The 23105-nt window shown below is 37.5% G+C and overlaps 2 protein-coding genes across 7 annotated transcripts; one reads left to right on the plus strand and one right to left on the minus strand.

Annotated features, from left to right (window-relative positions):
* Nucleotides 1–1781: 1781 nt before the first annotated feature.
* Nucleotides 1782–10627, plus strand: LOC137715991 (tRNAse Z TRZ4, mitochondrial). 4 transcript variants are annotated; one of them, XM_088690847.1, is made up of 15 exons: nt 1807–2031; nt 4201–4250; nt 4360–4724; nt 5108–5197; nt 5377–5421; nt 5546–5600; nt 5816–5859; nt 5981–6478; nt 6593–6858; nt 6947–7094; nt 7253–7303; nt 7906–8309; nt 8402–9080; nt 9233–9557; nt 10489–10627. In XM_088690847.1, exons 3-14 carry the CDS (start codon nt 4575–4577, stop codon nt 9548–9550), a joined length of 2748 nt encoding a protein of 915 aa, XP_088546973.1. In that variant the 5' UTR covers nt 1807–2031; nt 4201–4250; nt 4360–4574; the 3' UTR covers nt 9551–9557; nt 10489–10627. The 4 variants fall into 4 exon arrangements, with proteins under 4 accessions (XP_068311478.2, XP_088546973.1, XP_068311479.2 ...); XM_068455378.2 differs by lacking the exon at nt 10489–10627 and having other exon boundaries at nt 9233–9637; XM_088690846.1 differs by having other exon boundaries at nt 1819–2031; nt 4201–4724.
* LOC137716518 (uncharacterized) lies at nt 10543–22158 on the minus strand. Of its 3 annotated transcripts, none has more exons than XM_068455976.2 (23): nt 21913–22158; nt 21186–21407; nt 20559–20589; nt 20249–20433; nt 19483–19618; nt 18963–19059; nt 18028–18197; nt 17469–17629; nt 16829–17017; nt 16535–16621; nt 16293–16373; nt 15032–15175; nt 14780–14862; nt 14225–14360; nt 14036–14119; nt 13652–13810; nt 13485–13572; nt 12405–12482; nt 12118–12184; nt 11907–12006; nt 11514–11630; nt 11372–11428; nt 10543–10888 (listed from the first exon to the last, which is right to left on the minus strand). In XM_068455976.2, the coding sequence occupies exons 1-23, from the start codon at nt 22021–22023 to the stop codon at nt 10754–10756; spliced, it is 2718 nt and encodes a 905-aa protein (XP_068312077.2). In that variant the 5' UTR covers nt 22024–22158; the 3' UTR covers nt 10543–10753. The 3 variants fall into 3 exon arrangements, 2 of the variants coding, with proteins under 2 accessions (XP_068312077.2, XP_068312076.2); XM_068455975.2 differs by having other exon boundaries at nt 19459–19618; nt 21913–22136; XR_011065687.2 differs by having other exon boundaries at nt 10692–10888; nt 12118–12189; nt 19459–19618; nt 21913–22137.
* Nucleotides 22159–23105: the final 947 nt, after the last annotated feature.

Raw genomic sequence — 23105 nt, forward strand, 5'->3', positions numbered from 1 at the left:
AAATTTAAAGTGTGGGTGAAAAAAATATAAAACTCATTGGGCCTAAAATAATTAGGCAATTAAGCTCGGGGGCCCAAAAACATAGACCAAAGCCCATGGGTGGGCTGAGTAAATATTTGTCGTGAGGTGCAGGCCCAGATTAGACTAGTTTGGTCTCGGATGAGCTGCAGGCCCAAGGCGAGAGAGAAAAAAAGGGGTTGGATCTAAAGGAGAACCTATGAAAGGGTACATATCCGGTGCGGCGTGGAGTAGTGCACCAAGTCTCTAGTAGCGAGCTGGGATTGTGTGCAGCATGGACAGGTAAACCTATGGGAGGACGCGATCCAGTGAGTCACAGACGTATAAGACACCATAGCCCTGCGGGTTGATGTCACACTTAGGCCGGGTTTTAATTTGTGGGTTGCAATTTGTGAGCCCATATTGATAAATCTATCTAATAAGCTTAAAAAAGAACATCAAAGCCCAAAGGGCTGGTGTTTGGACTAAGTGTAGCGAAGCCCAAGTGGGTTCGGCTAAGAACAAAAAAATAACCCAGTGTTGCTGGGTAAGATCGCCGGAGTTGAGGCTAGCGCCGCCACTGCTGGTGGTTGTGTTCTTGGTGAATATTGGTTGAGGGAAACACGGGTTCAACATGGAACCCTATTTTGAACGAAGAAAGTTCGATTTCTCGACATTGGGTGTGAAAACCATGGAGGTTTCAAATCAAAATCCTCAAAAACTTAATGAAATTCTGTGGGAATTTCGACGATAAATTTGTCCCAAAAATCACTACTTCAGGTCGTGGTTCTCAATGAAAGTCGGTGTTGGTGCCGTGACTCGTCTTCAGGCGAGTGAAGGTTTGGGGACGATGCCATGGACTACGTCGTTTTGGTTTTCATGGAGAAAAAGAGCTGCTAGCTCTTGGGTTATGGCTTGACTCGACTCAACCACACAGGCTGCAGGCCTAGGCGAGCAGCTCGAGGTCATGGGTTCAAAGAACCCTAGCGTCTATCGATTTCTGTTTTTTCCTTTTTTTTCTTTTTTTTTTTTTTTTTTTTTTTTTTAATTCAATGCATATCATATAATTCAAATATTTTAATGCATGTACTTATATTTGATGCCATTCATGGCAATATCAAATTCACATAATTTAACAATTATGAATATAATACATACACAATTTATGTAGAATCTAAAATTCGAAAAACGTAAAGTTGTAAGAATATCGAGATAAAAATCATTGTTTTGGAAGAACCTGATTGCGTATTGATATGGATGAACTTGTTTGATGCAGAAAAAGCTTCGACGTCAGATTCCTAAGCGCAGCGATAGGAGCGTGTTGGTAACGTGTTGTAGCCTATTTTATCTGACTAAGGGGAAGGGCTGGCGACAAGGGGAGAGAGACTATTGATGTGTTTGTAGAATTGTAGGGGAATGTCTGTGTTATTCCCTCCTATATAGTGTCTTTATTTATAGAAATAAGAGGGAGAAAAATTCTTTCATCCCCAAGAAATACAAGTACATATAGATATATGAAAGAATAACTAGAATTAAATATAATTTAGGATTTACACAATCAAACTTAAATTAGGAAAGTTTATAATATATATATATATATATATATATATATATAATCCTATAGAAGATTGATATAAATGATTAGGATTTGGATATGGCATTTTAAAATTAATTCCCCTCATTCAAACCCTATCAAGCCATTATGCTTACGTAATTAATTTAGTTATTTATATATTGTAATATGTATATGTATATACGTGTTATTTAATGACTGGTTGAAATATGTGGTTTCACCTATTCCAAAACCCTGAACCCCTTCTCAATTACAATTCACTTTCACAGAACATCAACTAAACTATCGATACCTGCCGCACGGCTCTCACCCTCACACCTTAGCAGGATTCACGCTGCCCGCACCCTCACTACATCGGCACATCAGCAGCCGCCCTCAGCCGCCGACAAGCCTTCATCCACCCCCTCCCTCCTACGGGACACCTCACAGGCTCACAGCATCTCCTTCTCTCATTCTCCTCGGTATTTTCTCCATATTTCCTCAGTTTTGACTTCCTTTCATATTTTTTTGCTTTAAAAATTTCTCTGAATGTAGGATTAGGGTTTTAAATTTTTGGTTTTTATTTCCAGATAGGAATTTTTATTTTTCTAATTTAAGTATTTTCATAACTTTGGGATTTTTCTTCCTTGCTGTTTGTTAAATATTGATTGGCTGCTCTGCTCATGTGAGATTAATGTGTTTCTTCCTCATATATGATTTAGGTATTGTCAGATTAGGGATTTTTTTTTTTTTGGGTTTTTTGCTTTTCCATTCATTGAACAGAGGTTCCAAGAGAATTCCCAGACTTGTGCATTTGTTACACCTCCTTAGGAGGAACTGACTTAACTGGGGTTATAATTCTATGTTTGGTAAGGTCTTGGCCTACAATAAATGGGATTCGCCTCGACTATGAGGCCCTCCCCACTTCGCTAAACCCCGCTATCTTGTCCCATACTTTCGCTTGGTATTAAGTGGGACTAAAAAGGAAATTGAGACTGAGATCCAGACCCCAGCTTTTGCTTGCTAAACAGCGACATTCAGTCCTTGGGCATCCTTCTTCTTCTGTGGTGTTGTCACCGTGGCCAGCAGTCGGCCGTGCTTGTTAATCCTTTTTCCCAAAAAAAAAAAACCACCTAGATGGTTAGCTTTGGGGACGAACAGAAAATCCCTGGGCTTTGCTTTCTTTTTCTACCCATTCTAAAAACCCATTTCTCTGTTTCAGATAATGCTCAAAGCTTCTTTCTTCTTCGATCCTCACTTTGACCAACTCGCTGGAAAAAGAAAATCAATAAATTAGGAAAATCAATGGAGTCCGTCAAATAATTGATAGAGATGATGGTTGATTGGTTGTATAGACTATAGATTATAGAGTTCAAAGGAAAGATGGGAAGTATTTGGGTTTTGCAGAAAAAAGAAAAAGAGGGGTAGAGTTTTTTAGGAAAGAAAGAAAGAAAATTGTTAAATTAATAATAAAATATTATTGGAAATGTATTAAATAATATAACATTATAGTTTGTTGATTATCCTATTTCTTTAGTCTGACATTGCACCAAACCGTTCATTAAGTCAGTCCAGCTTAGTCTAGTCTAAAAGCCCGTTCGGCTTAGTCCTTCAAGCTAGTCTAGTCCGAGATAGTCCGATGCAACAAACACACTTGTAGTGTCCCAAAAAGACTTCATGTTGAGCTCTTTGTAATTCTGGAGAATTTCCAGACTTATTGTTCTTCAATCTTACTATACTAGATTTTTTTTGTTTTGCTTGCTGTTGCTGCCAAAGACTTTTAAATTGTGTTTCTTTTTTTGTTTGCTTGGTGCCAAGGACATTTGCATATTCTTGTTTTAATTTATACAGATTTATTTTGCTTTTTATTTATTTCTGTGGTGCAAAGGGGATGCATATAAGAAGAACCTTGTTGCATTTGATTTTATGGAGTGAATTGAGTGATTGCTTTTGCTACCTATGATCTATCTTGCAAAAGAACGGAGAGTTGGATGGAGACCTGAACCATAGAATACAAGCTGGATGGATGAAGTGGAAGAGTGCATCCAGCGTGTTGTGTGGCCGTTGTATGCCACTAAAGCTCAATGGAAAATTTTATAGGACGGCAATAAGGCCGGCAATGCTTTATGGCACGAAATGTTGCATGGTGAAGCATCAACACGTACATAAAATGGGTGTAGTGGAGATGAGAATGCTTTGTTGGATGTGTGGGCAAAGTAGGAGTAGCCGAAATTGAAGGAAAGATGAGAGAAAATCGATTATGGTGGTTTGGACATGTGAAACGAAGGCCTACTAACGTTCTGGTTAGAAGATGCGATTACGGGACAGAAGTTTAGGGCCGAAGGGGTAGAGGAAGACCTAGGAAGACTTTGGAAAAGGCTCTAAGAAAAGACTTGTACTTAGATCTAACGGAAGACGTGACACAGAACCGAGCACAATGGCGTTTTAGGATTCATATAGCCAACCCCACTTTGTGAGAAAAGGCTTTGTTGTTGTTGTTGTTGTTGTTATATCCTCCTTTTTTTTTTTTATAGCATGTGACATATTTGGAATTTTAAACATATGTAAGCCTTAATAAGAGAGCATTTTATTTCTTTTTATTATTAATTAATACAAGATTTTAATTTTCAATATCTGAATTTTGCTGCTAGATTGTTCAAGGAAAAAAGCTGCTGATAAAGAGAAGGAACACCTTAAAAAGGTATCATCTATGTATGAAAACTGTTTCTAGTTAAGTGGATCAATTAAATTTTATGGAGACCAAATGAATAACAATTGAGTCGTTGCAATGCAAATGCTTATTCCGCAAGTCCCAAACCTCCGTCTCCTCTTCTTTTCCCCTTTCCCTCGTCTCTCCTCCCTCTCTCCTCTCACCCTTAAACCCTATAAACCCCGCTCTCTCTTCACTGCCCTCGCCTCCTCCTACCGAAAACGACACCATCCCCTTCCCAACAACCACCCTCCCAACCTCCGTGCCAGGAACAAAAGCACTCTCAGAGAGAGCGGAGGAGGCAGAGACGAAGCAATGGAGGAGGCCACGGAGGCTAAGAAGGCTGACACTGCTGGGTTCAACAAGCGAAGAGCTGAGGGCAACGACAAGAATGATAGGCCGAAGAAGAACCTTCAGCGGAAAGTGCGCTCCCTTAATCCCATCAATACCCTATCTTATGTGCAGGTAATTTTGATTTAATCAGGTTTTGGATTTATGGGTTTTGTTAATTGTTGAATAAATTCGTAGCATTTTTGGTTTGAATTTGTTGACTTGATTTATGGGTTATCTTCAATTGTGTGATTGAGTAGACTGCAATTCATAGTATTGGTTATTCAGTTGAGTTCATTTCTTTGCTTTTGGAATAGTTGTGCTTGTTGAATAGGACTAATCGGATTTCTACCGATTTTTGTACTGAATAAAGAGTTCCTGAAAACAAAAAAGTTGGTATGTGTCTTGATTCTAGAAAGAAGTGTTTGGTCCTATAATTCTTTTATTTCCTTTTCATTTTCGAGTAAGACTTTTTCTTATTTATGGTCTAATAATTTGCCCATGCAAACTCATTGCAGATACTAGGGACTGGAATGGATACTCATGATACATCTCCTTCAGTGTTGCTATTCTTTGACAAACAGAGATTTATATTTAATGCTGGAGAGGTAAGTGTCAGGTGATAGTTGCATTAGGAACTCAATTATATACATTTACATCTAGTTAGTTTGTAATATTAAATAAGGTGATGATTCTGTCACTGTCTGTATGAAATAGTAATTACAAATCAATGATAAACCCTTTGTGGAGTAAAGTAGTGTCTCTTACTATATAACTCTCACTGCAGGGTTTGCAAAGGTTCTGCACAGAACATAAGATTAAGTTGTCAAAGGTATATGATATCTGAAATCTTTACCCATTTTCTGCTGTGGGAACTTGAAGTGCTCTTCATCTTCGTTCATGAGGTTCCTTCCTATTGTTGAGATGCCTTATCGATGTTCTTGATGCTTCTTCAGATTGATCACATTTTTCTCTCTCGCGTCTGCTCAGAGACTGCAGGTGGACTTCCAGGTTTGTTGCTTGAAAGATCAACTATTTTGTTGCACTTGCAATTAAAGATTGTTTATTTTGTTATCTGTTATCACCAGTAACATGTTTACTAAGTCTATGATGAAGCTTTTAAGCATTATTATTGTGCTTTCAGTATCTGCACTGGTTATTCAAAAGAGGTTATTCTTGCTGATCCTAAATTGCTCAATTTTTAATTTTTTTACTTGACCTCACAGGTTTGCTGTTAACTTTGGCTGGCATGGGTGAAGAAGGAATGTCTGTGAGTATCAGATTTTCTTCCTATCCATTTTCTTCTTTTCTGTACTTCACCTTAAATTTTATTTCATTTAGATCCACCCTTCCAAATATGAGTTTAAATCATATTTTGAATTGTTTTGAAGGTCAATGTATGGGGTCCGTCAGATCTCAAGTATTTGGTAGATGCCATGAGGTGTTTCATCCCAAATGCTGCCATGGTTCACACTCGGAGCTTTGGGCCGACTCTCGGTTCTTTGGGGGGTTTTATGGATGATCAAACTAAGTTTAAAGAGCCGATTGTTCTTGTTGATGATGAGGTTGTCAAAATATCAGCCATTCTTCTACTCCCAAATTTCTCAAAAGGGACTCGACTCCCACATGAAGTAACCAGTACACAGAATCCGACAGAAAAGGTTCTTGATGATAGGATGGATCATGCTTCACAACCCTTTAGACTAAATGGAAACAGTAGACCTAATGCAAAGCCTGGTGACATGTCTGTCGTTTACATCTGTGAATTACCTGAGATTAAAGGGAAATTTGACCCTGAAAAAGCTAAGGCTTTGGGTCTTAAACCAGGGTCAAAATATCGGGAACTGCAACTTGGAAATTCTGTGCACTCAGATTTTCAAAATATCACGGTTGGTTCCGAAAACTATGAAATAGAGATATATATAGTAGCTCTGGGCAATGATGTACTTCATCAAAAACTTTATTGTGTATTTAAACTTAGTTTATTGACCTTATTTGTTTAGGTTCATCCAAGTGATGTAATGGAACCCTCCATTCCTGGTCCGATTGTATTACTTGTAGACTGCCCAACGGAATCTCATTTGGAGGAGCTGGTATCCATAAAATGTCTCAGCCGCTATTATGTGGATTTCTCAGGCCCGCCTGAGAATGCTAAGGGCGTGACTTGTGTCATTCATTTGGGTCCTGCATCTCTAATTAGCAGTCCGAACTACCAGAGCTGGATGAAGAGATTTGGTTTAGCCCAACATATCATGGCTGGGAATGAAAGGTAAGTAGCTTTTCCCATGCAGAAGATTAATTAGGAGCTTCTTGTTGTTTGTTAGTGAAAAGCCCTCTTTGCTTCTGTCTGTTTCCAGGAAGAATGTGGAGATTCCAATCCTAAGAGCGAGTGCAAGAATTGCAGCTCGACTTAACTATCTATGTCCACAGTTCTTTCCAGCTCCAGGTTTTTGGTCTCTTCAGAACCTTGATTGTTTGGCACCAGAATCCACTGCTTCAAGTGAGGTTTGTTGTAATATCATTTCTTTTGCATAAATTAGGTTTATTAGAATGTCTGGAAGTTTTCCAGGACCATGATCGTATGTTTATACTATTAGGCATTAATGGTTATGCTTTTTAAAATTGGGGCTGATGCTGTTGATAATTTGGTTTTGTTTTACCAGGGTTCTGTTTCAAAGTCTTGTGAAAGCATTTCCGCTGAAAACCTCCTCAAGGTATAAATGGTTGATTTACTTGGATGCATCTAGTAAGTAGGCTTTTGTGGCCTAGATCCTATGTGCCTGCTTTCTTTCCTAATCGATACAATGTTTTTCTTCTTTAACACAGCTTTATTGCATAAATTTCCATTCGAAATAGAATTTTTCTTCTGTCCTTGATTCAGTGTTATTCTTTTTATTTATTATTTTTTAAAGTTTCTAATATAAATGGGAGAAGCTTATATGATTAATCTGATAAATACTATAGAAGTTTTAGAAGGATTATGACTGGCTGCTTGTACAACCAACAGTCCAGAGAGCAATTTGGCTACCTGGGGATAGCGATTTGCTCCTGATAGTTTAACAGAGCTTTTGTTTTAATTGCATCATATCTCCTTTTATTTTTCTTTCCTTTTTCCCAAGCTGCTAATAAAGGTGTCCAGCAGTGAAGGGTTATGTTTCTACTACATGTCTGAACGTGTGTTCTCATTAGCATGACTGCTTTTTTTTTTTTTTTTTTTTTTTTTTTTAATTTAATATCTTTGGAGTATTGCAAGCTCTGCAATCACTTTACTGATGTACAAATGTTAATAATGGTGATTTTCGTGTGTGTTGAACAGTTCACTTTGCGTCCATTTGCTCGTCTTGGATTAGATAGGTCCGTTATTCCAAGTCAAGTGGCTTCCTCAGACATCATTGATGAGTTAATTTCAGAGATTCCAGAGGTTGTAGACGCTGCCCATTGTGTTAGTCGGTTCTGGCACCAGTCTGCAGAAATAAACGGAGAGATAAGTTTAACTAAAGATGATGAAGTTTTGGTTGAAGAGCCATGGTATAATGAGAATACGCTTCCTAGTTGTTTGGAAAATATAAGGAGAGATGACTTGGAGATAGTTCTTTTAGGGACTGGATCATCTCAGCCATCTAAGTATCGCAATGTCACTTCTATCCATATCAATCTATTCTCCAAAGGAGGTTTACTTTTAGATTGCGGTGAAGGAACACTGGGACAGCTGAAAAGAAGGTAACACCATTTGAAAATTTTGAAATACATATACTAGTACTGAAATCCATTCCCCACTTTAAGATATTATGTTTTATGTACATCAACAACAGATATGGTGTAGAAGGTGCTGATAATGCTGTGAGAGGTCTTAGCTGTGTATGGATTTCTCATATTCATGCTGATCACCATACCGGGTTGGCAAGAATACTTACTCTACGACGTGATTTGTTGAAGGGGGTGCCTCATGAGCCATTACTTGTTGTTGGACCGAGAAAGCTTAAGTTCTTTTTGGATGCGTACCAGAGACTCGAAGATTTAGATATGCAGTTCCTTGATTGTAAGCACACCACAGAAGCCTCTTTACTTGCTTTTGAGGGTGTTACTGAACTCAATAGGGACTACTCTTCTCCAGCAAGTCCAACCCGTTTTGAGGACATGAGCATTAAAAATACAGAGAGGCAATTAGCGGAGAGAGTTGATTCCACTCTATTTGCTAAAGGATCCCGTATGCAGAGCTATTGGAAGAGGCCGGGTAGTCCTATTGACAACAGTGTAGTTCCAATTGTAAAGAGCTTGCAAAAAGTGCTCAATGAAACTGGTTTGGAAGCCTTGATTAGTTTTCCTGTCATCCACTGTCCGCAGGCATTTGGTGTTGTCTTGCAAGCTTCAGAGAGATTGAATAGTGTTGGAAAAATGATTCCAGGTTGGAAGGTTGTATACTCAGGTGACACTAGGCCCTGTCCGGAACTTAGAGACGCATCTCGTGGTGCAACAGTTCTAATACATGAGGCAAGTTATGACGTATTGCGGTTTTTTTTTTTTTTTTTTTTTTTTTTTTTTTTTTTTTTGTCCGAGGAATAAACTTGTGCAATTAGCAAAAAAATGTGGAACTGAAAAGGAGGAGGATTGCAGTTGATCAATTTCACTTCTGACTCTTGCAGGCAACTTTTGAGGATGGCATGGTGGACGAGGCTGTAGCAAGAAACCATAGCACAACAAAGGAAGCCATAGAAGTTGGGAACTCTGCTGGAGTTTATCGTATCATCCTCACTCACTTCAGCCAGCGATATCCTAAAATCCCAGTACTTGATGATACACACATGCATAAGACATGCATTGGATTTGACATGATGAGTATTAACATTGCTGATTTGCCTGTGGCCCCAAAGGTACTTCCATACTTGAAACTGCTTTTTAGAGACGAGATGATTGTTGACGAGGAAGATGAGTTGATAGAGGCTGCAAGTGTGGCTTCTTGATAAGAAAGTACGTCATTTTCTCTTGTAATTTCCTTATTCTTTCAATACTTAATGTGTTATGAATTCAGAAGCAAAAGTGGTTGTGCATATTTAGGATTTTCACCTCTTTAGGTAGTGGACTTAACCCTAAATCCTACACTACAAGATTCCGGCGAAAAATGAACCAGCACCAGCAGCTACACACACACAGCTGGGCCACTGATTGATAGCATAGTCCCCATTAGGCTATAATTAGTAGTTAAAATTAGTAGATGAGATTAGTAGAATATTGCAGTATCATCTTTTACTTGCAGTTAAGTTTCTCTTTGCCCCCTATCTAGTACTAAAGTATAGTGATATTTTTTTGGCGTTCAAAAAGTTCAACGGCAGTGCTATATCCGTCTAAAACTAATTAATTTTCATTTTTCTTCTCTGAAAGAAACATGGAAGAGGTTTTGGTATATCTCGTGCGGCAGTGCTCCTATTTGCACCTATTTTTTTCGCTCAACACAGTTTCTAAAATTTTCTTCGATAACTAGACGATATTGCACGGATTTTTGAAAAATTATATGGCTATTTTTTATAAAGTTTTAGTAGTATTATGAGCAACCGAGCCTTTAATTCATGAGGTGATAGGTTTGGTTTAGAAAGTTGAACTTAGCTTTGAATTTATTGTGTGTTTAATCATGTGGCATGACTAATTTAATTTCAATGGTTTTCAAACTAATCTTTTAACCTACCGTATTTCTAATGTAAGTTGACTTACGAAGCAAGACCCCCCTCGCATAAATCCTAATAGATTTCACCTAGTCACAGGAGCTATCTTCCAACTGTTCTATCATCACAGAGACTAATAATCCCAACCCTTGTTTCCTTTTGTTATCAACACTCCAAAATAGTACTAGTGTAACTTTTACCAAGCTGATTGAATTGTTTGAACTGCATTTCTATCAATGAAGAGCCAAGAAATTTACAGCAGATACGGAATTCGAAAATCAAACTGCAACCAGACGAGCAACCACATTCGCAATCGAAGATAAATGCTTTTGGCTTGTGTCTGTTAGCATATGTTACAATTGTACAGGCTTTTGGCTGTAAGTTTGTACATGTACAGGGAGAGGAAAAACGCAAAATCGCAAAATCGGGCGGATAACCCAAAGAATTCCAGTAAATCTTTCCCAAGCCAAACGATGATGCAACGAACTGAAAGACGTTAATATTTTATCACAATGCAACAGATGAATCTTGCAAGTGATCCATAAATTTAATTGTCGATTGCAGATATCTGTTGTTTGTGCTCATACACGACTTCCCGGTCTCTATCAGATTCGAGCAAATTGATGATATTTCCTGACTTAGCTGCCAAACAGAGCAGACAAAAGCAATTAAGATAATATGTGGAGAAAATATTGTATATGATGTTAGGTCCAAGAAACAAAATATGCAGACATCAAAGTTAGTTCCGTGATCAAGGACGGGGTGGTCATTTTATAAACATTGCTTAAGCAGCATCGCGTTAGCCATGCTCTCTTCCGGCATCATCATGTGCAGGATGCATTCCACAAAGATTGTCTCCAAGAAGACATGGAGCTTTTGAGCAATAGCTTTTAGCAGCTGGTTATCTTAATTAAGTTTTAGGCTATGAGCAGTAATACTCAGATCATACTCGGAGTGGAAATGACAACATCAACTCCACTCGCTAGTACCATTTCATTGCACATATATTCATACAGTTATGAGGCGTTTAATGTGCCTCGTCACCTGAATAGCTGTATTATAAAGGAGTTCATATTATGGTAGAGCGTTCGATACAGTCAGTTCAGCAGATGGCAAGGAACTTACAATCAAAGATGATGCAATGCAGTTGCAAGCTTCAAGCGCCATGCTCCCGCGAGCAGCCTGAGTTTTAATCAATCACATCCGTATATCAGCATCACCAAAATGGAAGGGGAAAAGGGAAGCCCACATTGAAAGTTATTGTTACCTTGGAAGGTTCTTGTTGAATAGCATCAACCAGGTTCTGAAGAACAAACTCGCAAAATGACGCAAGCTCATGTAAATATGATGAATCACCAAAGAACAATACGTCATTTCCTAGAAGCTGATGACATTTTTTCGTCCAGAAAAATAAAAACTGAATATTAGCAAGCAGCAGATGACAGGATCTCACATGAAATACAAGAACAATATAAAAAGCACCGCTGCACAAGATAGTGTATGCAGACGCACCATTCCCTTCATCCCTCCCTTCCCCCCACCCACATTTATTCAAGGCATATCTGCCCATTTCTGAATATTTTATGTATGAATTTTTAGAACTTTGACAATTGAAAACTTTTGAGAACGACAAATTTCTACAAAGAATCAAACTGTGTACCTTTCCACTATCTGCATGATAAGGGAGATTTCGTTGAGAAAGTGCTGCTAACAGAGAAATAATTGCACAAAAAACTTTCACCCTCATTCTTGGTGTCATCCTATAACAATATCTTACAACATCAAAACGAGAAGTACACAAAAATCTATGAATTACTCAAAAATAAATTGATGCAAGGTTCTCAATATTAAGGTTGTCATTGAAGACTCACCATGACTGAGAGTTAAGTAGCGACACCAAGTTCTTCGGAAAGTACGTAACTCCATCTTCAGGATTACCTTTTCTTGGAAAAGACAAGTCAAACAAAATATAGGTAATTTATTTTTTCTTAATATAATTTGACTGGGGAGGGGATAACTCGGGAAACTCAAAAAAGCAAATGGATAATGTTCAGAAAGTGGCCAAGAAAAATAAAAACACAGATGCAATAGTTTACTGATCTACAAACTACAACAAGATGGAAGGGAACCAAAAAGAAAAAGAAAAGAGTGTAACAACCTGGAACCATAACCAAGAAGCTGAATAACTTTTGAACTGAGGAGAGTACCGCATCAGTATCAATTGGTAGTCTGGAGCCTACACAAGAAATCTTTGTTCATTTGTGTTTTGATTTGCTACGGAACAAGTTTCCTTTGCTACGTAGATGTTACATAAAACAAAATCTATAGATACTACTATGAGCAGCTTAAATTTTATAACGAAATTAGCTACAGTACATACACACAACGAGACTTTCAATTATGTAATACTGCATGCCATGTGGGCTGTCAATTGTGAGAGTCAATGCCATCAATGGCATTGGAGGGCATCGCACATCGATGTCATGCCAATAATACAACTAGTATATGTATGTATAATATAGGTACAATAGAATGATCATGCACATGATGGCTGTAGTATGGTTGGATGAGAGAAGGTTGGGTATGTAGGAACCAAAATGGTGCGATGCTCTGTTACCAAACTATAATTCAATTTTGGAGAAAACGGGTAAATCTAAAAGTTTGTATTGCCAATTAATAACGAAAGTTTAATAAAGTTATAAATTGTTTTTTATTTTCTAGCATATCACTCTAGACCCTTGATTAGGTGAAATCATGACTGAATGTGTGGTTGATGGAGGAGCTAACTGGCAGCAACCCTTTAAAAGTTTATCAAAAGCATGGTAAGAAGGTATAAGGCTGAAGCCCCAATTTAAAATACGCTGGATGATGTTGGGGCATACTTGGAGTCTTGCATAATTGGTTTGCACACATCCAATCAATACTAGCTGCTGTTATATGTGCCTTATTGCGGAGCCAAGAGTCGCTTAATGTCTAGGGTTCATGTAAGTCCCTACTAGAATTCTATATAAGGCTCGCAAACCTTTCTTTTTAATTGATGAATATTACATAAATTTTGTTCCTATATCAAGTCCATTTAAAGTAAAGAAAAGAAAAGAAAATTCCATTATTATGAAAGAAAATCAAATCAAATTTCACTCATAATATATAAAAAATAAAAAAAACATCTAGGATGATGGCATGATGCTAATACTTAGTCATATGATGATTTCACTCTGAGAGAGAGGCATGAACTAACCATCCATTATGTCTAAACTTGGCAAAGAGTTGATCGCGGAATCAATCAATCCATCCGAATGAGAAACTAAGCCACCCAGTAGAGCGACCTGAACTATTTATACAGGAATGAGTAAAAATATATGGTTAATTGATGTGCAACACGATCACACTAAAACAGAACATTACCTCTGCGGTCTCAAGATAAAGATTTAACTGCCTAATCTGGCTTGCAATAGAAGGTAAAGTGACTTCAGAAAATGCTATGCAGGATTTGACAAAACTGAGATGTTTCGCATCTTTCAAAGCCTTAATCGCTAAACAATTACTGGAGTGAATGAGAGTTTCCTGAAAGTGAATTTAAGTTTTAAGTATGCAAGGAATATATAGTTATAAATGGAAGTACAATATTTGCTACTATGGGAATTCTCTTCTGGAAAACAATCCACGTCGTTTTAAAGAGAGTCCAATCATTGCATCTTTTAAGCAAACTTATCATTAGAAAGTTCAATGCAATTGCATAGAACAAATTATCAGTATGATTAAAAGAAATTGGAGTCATCGAGATTTAACCTTAAGCCCGCGTAGGCTACCAAAAGTTCCACGACATTCAACTAAGAATGCCAACTGACTCTCAATCTCTGCTCCATAATCAACCTGACAATGCAGAGCAGCAATAAAGGTCAGACAGCCAGAAGGATTGCCAGTTTGCCACCATAAACAGTCCCAACATTTTAATATGTAGATAAATATTAATTTTACCAGAGATACAAACTGAGAAATCAAACGTCCTGGTTGGTTATCATCTTTTAGATTCACAAAACTTTCGTCGTGATGCAGAGCCTGAGAAATTTCAAGAAGAAACTGTATAGTTCTTGGATCACGTATACAACCCTTCCTGCCAAAAGAATAAGCAAATGTTAAATTACCCAAGGAAATTGAAGGAGCGATTCACACACCATTGATATATTAGTAAGAAGAAGAGAGGAATCACAAGACAGACACTGTAAGGAACCTAGGAAGATCTTAGCATTCATATTTTAGAACACGACACTTTGGGTTTCTAAACCAGGATTCCGAGACATGTATCCAGCCTCCATGTTTCCAAATTCATCAAAACATTTCTACATAAATATTATGAAATAGCATGAAGGCAGCTGAAAACATTCACCATCAGGAAGGCCGTACTCTAATTTGACTGGTTTCAAAAAGTTTTGAAATTGAGAGTATATTTGTCTTTCAAAAGGAACAATAACACCGAAGTGAGGCACTAACTTGATGAACTAGATACTGAATATAGATTAACTAAAATGGCACCTTATCCCCATATCAAGGATATGGATATTGACGATACTTCGCGAATTTCCATACATCAGATCCAAGATCTTGAGAAAATGATTCTACAAAATAACAAAAACAGGTAACTGCCCATAGTAGTGAAATAAGATGTTATGGTTTTAAACAACGCAACCGTAAAAATAAAACCAAGTGACCATTATGTTAAAACTAACACTGCAGTACAAACAGGAAAAAAAAGGGCTTGTTGCACAAGTACAAGGAGAAGCATACCATGGAAAATATGTCTTCTATGTCCTTGCAATATGAAAGAAGCTTCACCAAAATGGACTGCAAGGTTGCCAGGTCATCATCAGCAATACCCTTAGTGCATGCTCGTTTTGAAATGCCTTCTAAAATGGAGCTTAGATGGTCATCCTGGCAAAAAATCAAAAAAGTCAGAGGAAGAAAACTGAACCGGCATGAAGATACTAATGTGTATATACACAAGTTCGCATGCATCACTGAACATGAAGTTAATAAACAGCAGGTATTATAGTTACAAGAAATATCTTATAAAATAACATTAAAGAGAAGTCCCACAAAAACAGACCGGAGACATTTCAATTTAACTCAGCTAAGGTACGCCATCTTTCCCATTAAATGGCAACAGAGTATAACTAAATGTGGGGCGACTCCTCAATACTGTTTAACCGTAAGTGTCTAAGTAGCAAGCAGCATTTGTCTTAACTAATACGCTTTAATACATACAGATGAAACGGAAACTCTTCATCACATGCTCTCCTACTTTACTCTTCATAGTTAACAAGGAGAAAGTCCGTTACTATTCAAGTGAGGTACAAACTACATCCAGCATTATTGTTTAAATTGTGCAAGGCATTGCACGGGTACTTGGACAATATGATATAACAAAGTGTTAGTTTCAGTTTTACTTCACCTGCACAAGTCCTAAAGTGATGCACGTTAGTACATTTTAAGTTGATATACATTGTTTATCCACTTCCTTGCAATTTAAGCTTTTAGGACAATTCTCCAGCTAGGTATCGGATCTCAACTGTCCAAGGCCTTTACTCAAATCTTGATGTCTCTTCTTGTATATTCATGTTTAACATGGAAAGCTCACATGTTGGGCACGCCCACACATAGGTATGGATCTTAATAGGTTTTAAACCTAACATGTTCATAAGCTTACTTCCTAAAAGTTTAAACATTTAGGATTAGTGATTCTCCAGCACAGGAAAGTCATATCAACTTCAATGGAAACAATCAACAATCAACAAAAATAATACAGCAACAAAATCATTTACCAGGCATGTCACTTGTTTTGTCAGTTGTAATCACCAAAACAAGTGATTCACTTGTTATGAAACTTAAGGTTGAAAGAATGTTATTTATAAGAGTTGCTAATTGTTTTTATGGGGAGTTTCCATTATTTTTTGTTAGAGGTTTTGGATGAAAATCAGTCAACTGGAATGATGTCACAAACAGGAACTTTCTTTTCATTTAATAAATATGCAAATATGCTAAGACGCACCATATGATTTTGTAGAACAATATCCACAAAAGCATCCACAACCTTCAAGTAGTCATCAAGTCCATCATATTCAATAATAACCTGATTTATAAAAACCATAAATTAGGTTTAAATGAGAAATCTCAATAGGATTCTTTAGAAATGAAGCACTTTGAAATGAAAAATAAAAGAAAAGGGAAGAAGAAGAAATAAACACCAATGAAATGTTAAAGTTAAGCAGCTAAACAGATCTCTCTAAATACCTCAATGATTTTGTCCACTACAGCATTGACAGTGTCCATTTGAGATTTTTCACACAGCCTAAATCCAAGTAACCTGTAATTCAAGCACTTTCCCAACCAAAAACCAAACCAAGAGAGAAGAGATTTAAGAGTTGTGCACTGAAGACTTTCTCATCGATAAATTTGAAACTAACATTGAGGTTAACCCACCACATCCTAAGGAGGCAGTCACATCAATGAATGAAGCTGATAACAAAATTTCATGTTCTATACATAACAAAGCTTATGACTTGACCACTTTCTCATGAACAATACCTGATCAAGGGAATCATCCCTGCTGCACTCAATAAGATGAAGGATCTCCACTGCCCTTGAGCTAACTACTTCAGATGGAAGTTGCTTGAGTAGATGATGAAGAACGATCGAGACACATGGGAACCTTCCAAGCAACTCCTTTTGATTCAACCCAACTCCAAGCTCAACGAGTACATCACCTACTTGTTTCTTTCAAGTTTTGAACAGATTAAAAGTATTGTTACATCATCATAGTATAAAGTCTACGAATTCATGTCACACCAGCTATTCATGATGTGATAGATTCAACTACCTATTCATCTCTATCCAGCTATTCATGTTTTGAAAGATTCAACAGCATTCTCTACAACTATTAGAAATGAAATGAAGGATTTGGAGTGTCCACAATGAATAGGTGACTCACAACAAAATCCAACATAGTTCAAATGGAATAATATCTATGTTCTGCTTTATAATTACTATAAAATTCATGACAAAATATCAAATGCTCGTTAAATAAAACAGCAATATGCTCTATCAATACATAAGGTTGCTTCCCATATTTTCACAACTAGATATATCCAGGGCAATGGAATTTAAAATGTAGCGATACACAGTGCCGAAGACAATTATGATTGCTACAAGAAATTACAATATATACCTCAGACGCATTCCTAAATATGCATTTCATGATATACTCAATGGTTGGTTCCATCAGACTAACAACCAATCTTCTGTTTTCAGCTCCATGAGAGGTTTCCTGTGCTGACATGACCCTCATCGACACAATTTTCAAGTCATTCACACAGGTGAGCAGACATCCTGTAACAAAGTCATCAAACATGAGACTGTAAAATATTTATATATAAGGCTATTACTAGCACTCTTAATCACTATAGCTACAAGCTCAATCCAATAAGGATAAATGATTTGAGAAACAGCCAACACCTAAATATATCTTTGTTTTAAAAGGAACTATGTCGAACTCAATATTGACACAGTTTACATTCCACCATAATCTCTGCACTTTACTATACATTAGATTTTCACTTCAAGACATGTCATCCTACTTGCAATTTCATTATAGTGATGATTGGAATAAATGAGAATAAGCATATAAGAGGCCACATGTCTTGTGAGATGAGCATGTATTCTGGCAATTACATATCATCAAATTTGAATCAAATCCATCATTTATTATTAGTACAGAAAATGTATACCTGTATCATGTGAAGGCAACTTCCTCATGCAATGAGCCATATACAGACGGCAATAGGCCGAAGCCAATGGATCTCCTAACCCTCTTGTCATCATTAACAAGCGACGGAGACTGTTGAGAGGTTGATCAACTAAGAAACGCCAACAAGGCAACAATGCCAGCTCCAAATAACTGAAATTCAATATCGAATAAACAGCCAGAGAATATGCCATATTTGAAGAAAGGGGATGGGAAAGAGGGAAGATGCAATAGAAAATTATTGCATGTAGAAAGCACACGTATGAAGAACTTATAATGCACTATTCGAACGTCATTTCTTGTTTTTATTTTCAAGGTCTAATGCTTCAAGCTGTAAATATCGGTCAAAACTTTTCTTTCTCATCTTGTGTCTTCTCCAGAAGAAAGTCTGGTCCTCCTTTTACTTTCCTCTATTTCTTTAGGTATCGTTTGGTATGCAGACGGGACGGGACGGAACGGAATGGGACGGGACGGGACAGGACGGAACGGAACGGAGCGGGAGCAAAGATGCCCTCGGATGGAAACAAGGAGGAAGAAGAAGGAGATGGAGAGGTTATAATTTTGTGTTCCACGGATGTGGAACGAGTCGTTCTAGGGGGTTGAGGCGGAACGAAAATTCACCCAAAACTCGTCCCGTGGAACAGCTCGTTCCACCCGTTTTAGGCGCACCAAACGTGGGACGGAACGCCTTGTCCCACTCTGTTCTGTCCCATCCCACATACCAAACGGTACCTTAATACATCATCAATTATTTTATTAAAACAATGAAAGATTACATCATCATTAGACAAAAAGTAAGGCTACTTAGTGCTACATCAACTTTTTAGGAGAAAGTGACATGGAGGAAGAAGGAGAAGAAGAAGATGATGATGATGAAGAATGAACAAAGGATCATAAACATAATGAGCAAGAACTTACATGCGTGGAAGAAGTTCTCGGACTGCACCAATTTTGCAGAACCAGTTGTTGCAAGTTTCTTTGGCATCAAAGCAGATGTCACTTGCTGAAAAGTTCTCTGCCATAAATCCATTCAAATTTCATAAAAAATAAAAATAAAAAAACTGATACATTAAAAATGACACAACCATTCCAAACTTATTGAAGTTCATTAAATTAAAAACACTACGTAATGAAGAATTGCAGATATATTTGCAAGCTCCCAACGGCATTAGTAATAAATTGTTTCCTTCTCAGGCTTCCCTAAAGTTACAAGTATCTACAACTGACAACCAGATAGCTCTGCTTTTTGCAAAATGACCAAGGAAGTTAAGTTTCACTTTCAACCATGTCAAAATGCATAAACTGATCTTTACAGACCATATATCAAGTATGTGATACATAGACATATTCTACGAATAACTTAAAAGAGTATTGCTTAGTAAAAATGATGCCGAGGGAGAAATGTCAGTGATACCTGGTAAGGAGAAGATTCTGGTACCATCTTCGGTAAATTCAGCTTTCAACTTGATTCGCTCCCATACCATATCCCCAAGAATATCCAAAATATATGTAGCAATAGCAAAGAGTGTAGGATAACATTGTAAAACAGATGTATCCATCAAAAGCCTAGCAACCTGTAAAAAGAAATTGCTTTTAAAATTTAATCGCATCCACACAAACCAGCATTACATACACTCCCAAACCTATTTCTCCCACTGAGATGAAGTTGCAGCAACTAGTAATATGATCTAAGGGCCAATCAAACTAATTTTGTATTTTTAGGGAGAGAAAAGACAACCCAGATTCTTAAAAAAAGTGGAAAAGAAAAAACTAGTTATATTGTGTATATGAATGGAAATCTTCAAGCTAAGTTATAAGCATGCATAGCTCATTTAACCTCTGAATGGCTTAATTCTCAGAGAAAATAATAATTAACACGAACTGGTAATCCAATGACCTTTCAAAACTATAAAACAAAAATGACTTCTTACATATGAGGGCGCAACAAAAACCTAGTGTTGTATGCCAAATAAATGGAAATCTTCAGGCTATTTAATCTCAACTACTTAATCTTTTCTTCAACCACAAATTCTTCAGGCTATCAGCAAATACGATATCAGGCTACCAAAAATAAATGGAAGTGTTCTGGCTATCAACACACATAGCTAACTATTTAAAAGCTCAGCTGCTTAATGTTTTCTTCTATGACAAATTCTCTCAAGGTAAGATTAATTGGGTAAACTGAATTATCAATTAAAATTTACTTTTATTGATAATTTCAGGGATGTAACACGATCATCGGCATGCCATGCATGAGTTAATTCAGCTTTAAGCTCATGCAACCGAGAAACATATTCCTGGCCCGTGATGACCTTGCCCCCCTCTTCTGCAAATTTTTCTGGATCTTCCAATTCCTCCAAATGCATACTTGTCGAAGATTTCTCATGTGCTGTAAATTCATATCAGTAAAACAAATCAAAGTGATTATCATAGCTGCTCTAGTTGAGCAACAAAAATACTTGCGAAAAGAATACTTGTTCCAAAAAATTATAGGAACAAAGGAGGCTGACATACTTTTCCTGCCTTTCCCTATCATGTCGGACATCTGTAAGTAAAAAGAAAAAGGAAAATAAAAAGTTAGAAGATAGATTACAGCTTTCAGTGAGAAACTTAAGGAAGTAAATAGCTGAATGAGAATAGAAGGTAGGGAAAACCAAAATTTCCCCTTGAAAACCTAAGAAAGGAAAACGGTTATAGAAACCGATATATGATAAGAACATTCTGAATACCCATATCATACTTAATGGTTTCGAAAACTAGCCAACAATAATTGGAGTAACATTCATCCAGGAAATGCAAAATTCAAACTCTATTTCAATATAGAAAATATACAGAATATGAAAGTGAGGTTAGAACACAAGCCCCACCAGCTAAGATGCTTAATGGTTGTGTTTTTGAAAAATAGCTAGCAACAATTGAAAAAGAATTCTTCTAGGAACCCAGACATCGAACTCTATGCCATTACAAAATACACAGAAACGAAACTGATGTCACAAATGGGCTCCACCATCTAAGATACGACCAAACATGCTCGCTAGCTTGACAATTACTTAAGACGAAATGAAGCCTCGGAAGATTGCATACTTTTGAACATAAAACAGCATGGGGAACTAATAAAATCAAGAAGCGTGAAATGCTTACTGAATAAGTCAAAACTGTTTTGGAGACTGGAAACCTCTGCATCAGGGATCTCTTAAAAAAGGACCATTCTTTAGACGGATTTTGAATAGAAGCTTCACCAGAGAGTCCTGCAGTAGAACTTGTTTCAATTTCCACCAAATCCTCTCTAGAAGCTTCGGCATTGTTATCTGACCTTCTGAGGGGGTCAAAGTACTCCTCATTCCCTTTATCCACGACCTCAACCTATATTAAGATGCTGAACTTTGTAAATTCCAAAATTTTCATGATCAAAACACCAAACAGCCAATACATACACCATTAGCATTCGAGTTTCTTAATCCGATGCTATTTGTTTCCTCTTTAATCCCACATGTTTTCGTTACAAGGTACCAAACGAACACGCGAACTACAACGAAGCAAAGAGATCCACTCCTTTCCTAGCCACCAAATGTTTGCCCTTCCATTTGGCATTCGTCAAATATTCCAACACAATTACTGTATTTAACTTGAAATTTTGCTCCATTTATTGTAATTATAGGCTTCTAACCATATTAGTACACTGATTAACTATAATTCGACATGGAATTATAGCATATGATAGCTCAAATTTAGCACACCGGATTAGTATCCTGATCAAGAAATATTGGTGATTTGAATGTCCTACTCTATCCTTGCAACCAAACAGATGCGCAGAGTCAAGGGCGATTAAATTACAAAAAATCGAGAGTGAGATGGGTGTGATTTGGACCTGGAGCTGAGATGGAGAAGATGGAGCGGAGAAAGGGTGGCTGTCCGCGAGTACGCGAGGAAGCGCGTGGGCTCCTTTTTCGGCGATGTAGTTGCGAGTTCTGAACTCCATGCTCAAGCATCGACAGCACAGTAGGCCGCTTCCTTTTCTTTGGAGGAAGATGGTATCTTGCGACGGCCGTTTGGCCGTTTTTTCCCAGAAGTCGTTTTCTCTGGAAAATGGCCGTAACAACAGAAGAACGTCATGTCGTTTAGTTCCTCCATCATACGACTTGGTCCAGTGAAATAGTAGGATTTTTTTTATAAAAAAAAAAAATGTTATGAAAAGGGCCTCATAACTTTTCCTAGTATAAAATATTTAACAATTTTTTTTAAACATAAACACAAAAAGAGAGGGGTGACATTTTTATAAATCAGTTGAACTAAAAATGATTAAATTAGTTGAACTCTAGTGACACTAACAACTGTTTCTTAAGAAATGTTTGTGCACTTGTAAGTGAAAGGTTTTAGTTTTGATTCTCACCAAAAACAAATTTAAATCATATTATTGTTGCTAACGCATTATGAGGCTAAGTCCACTCTCCTCCCTTAATGTATATAATTAGACGAGGTAGTAGTTGGACTAGGCCCTTTAGAGCAGTTCCAGCCCTACACATTTGGACCGGCACCAAGTGAAAAAAATAGACTGGGACCAAGTGAATCAGCTCCAGCCCGCAAAACAGGCTGGCACCCAGCCCAAGCCAGGCAGGAGCCCAGCCCAAAATGGACAGACCCAGAGGCCGGTCCATTTCCCTGGCACGTGCACAACACGCTCTCCATCCCGCGAGTAGCCGACAGCAATTGCAGGCGGTGGGGCCCGCGTGCAGGGCAAGTTGCGTTCGACCGGTTGAGGGCTACGTGGCCCTCCTCAGAGCCGTTGGAACTAGTTTTTGTAGGCCGTTGGATTTCCAACGGTAAAAAAAATTTAAATTTCACTTTTAAATTGGACCGTCCGATCACAGATCAACGGTCCACCTTTTTTTCACCAAAAATTAAAAAAAAAAAAAAAAAAAAAAAAAAGGCCCAACGGTCAAAAATTTGACCGTTGGCCACGTGGCAACGTGTTGGCTGTTGGATTTGATTATTTTTCAAATCCAACGGTCCAGATTAATTACAACATTAAAATTTATTAAAAATTAATTAAAAATTGTCAAA

Source organism: Pyrus communis, chromosome 3, assembly GCF_041283825.1.
Source record: "Pyrus communis isolate YQ-2024b chromosome 3, ASM4128382v1, whole genome shotgun sequence".
Lineage (NCBI taxonomy): Eukaryota > Viridiplantae > Streptophyta > Magnoliopsida > Rosales > Rosaceae > Pyrus > Pyrus communis.

What these genes read in the sequence shown, in the direction of transcription:
- LOC137716518 (XM_068455975.2), bottom strand. Translation starts at nt 22,023, where the DNA reads ATGGAGTTCAGAACTCGCAACTACATCGCCGAAAAAGGAGCCCACGCG. An exon ending in TATTTAGGAATGCGTCTGAG is followed by an intron (nt 17,018 to 17,468) that starts GTATATATTGTA and finishes AAAACTTGAAAG; the next exon opens with AAACAAGTAGGTGATGTACT. An exon ending in TTCAACAAGAACCTTCCAAG is followed by an intron (nt 11,429 to 11,513) that starts GTAACAATAACT and finishes ATTAAAACTCAG; the next exon opens with GCTGCTCGCGGGAGCATGGC.
- LOC137715991 (XM_068455377.2), top strand. Translation starts at nt 4,338, where the DNA reads ATGCAAATGCTTATTCCGCAAGTCCCAAACCTCCGTCTCCTCTTCTTT. An exon ending in CAGATTTTCAAAATATCACG is followed by an intron (nt 6,479 to 6,592) that starts GTTGGTTCCGAA and finishes TTATTTGTTTAG; the next exon opens with GTTCATCCAAGTGATGTAAT. An exon ending in CAACAGTTCTAATACATGAG is followed by an intron (nt 9,081 to 9,232) that starts GCAAGTTATGAC and finishes TGACTCTTGCAG; the next exon opens with GCAACTTTTGAGGATGGCAT.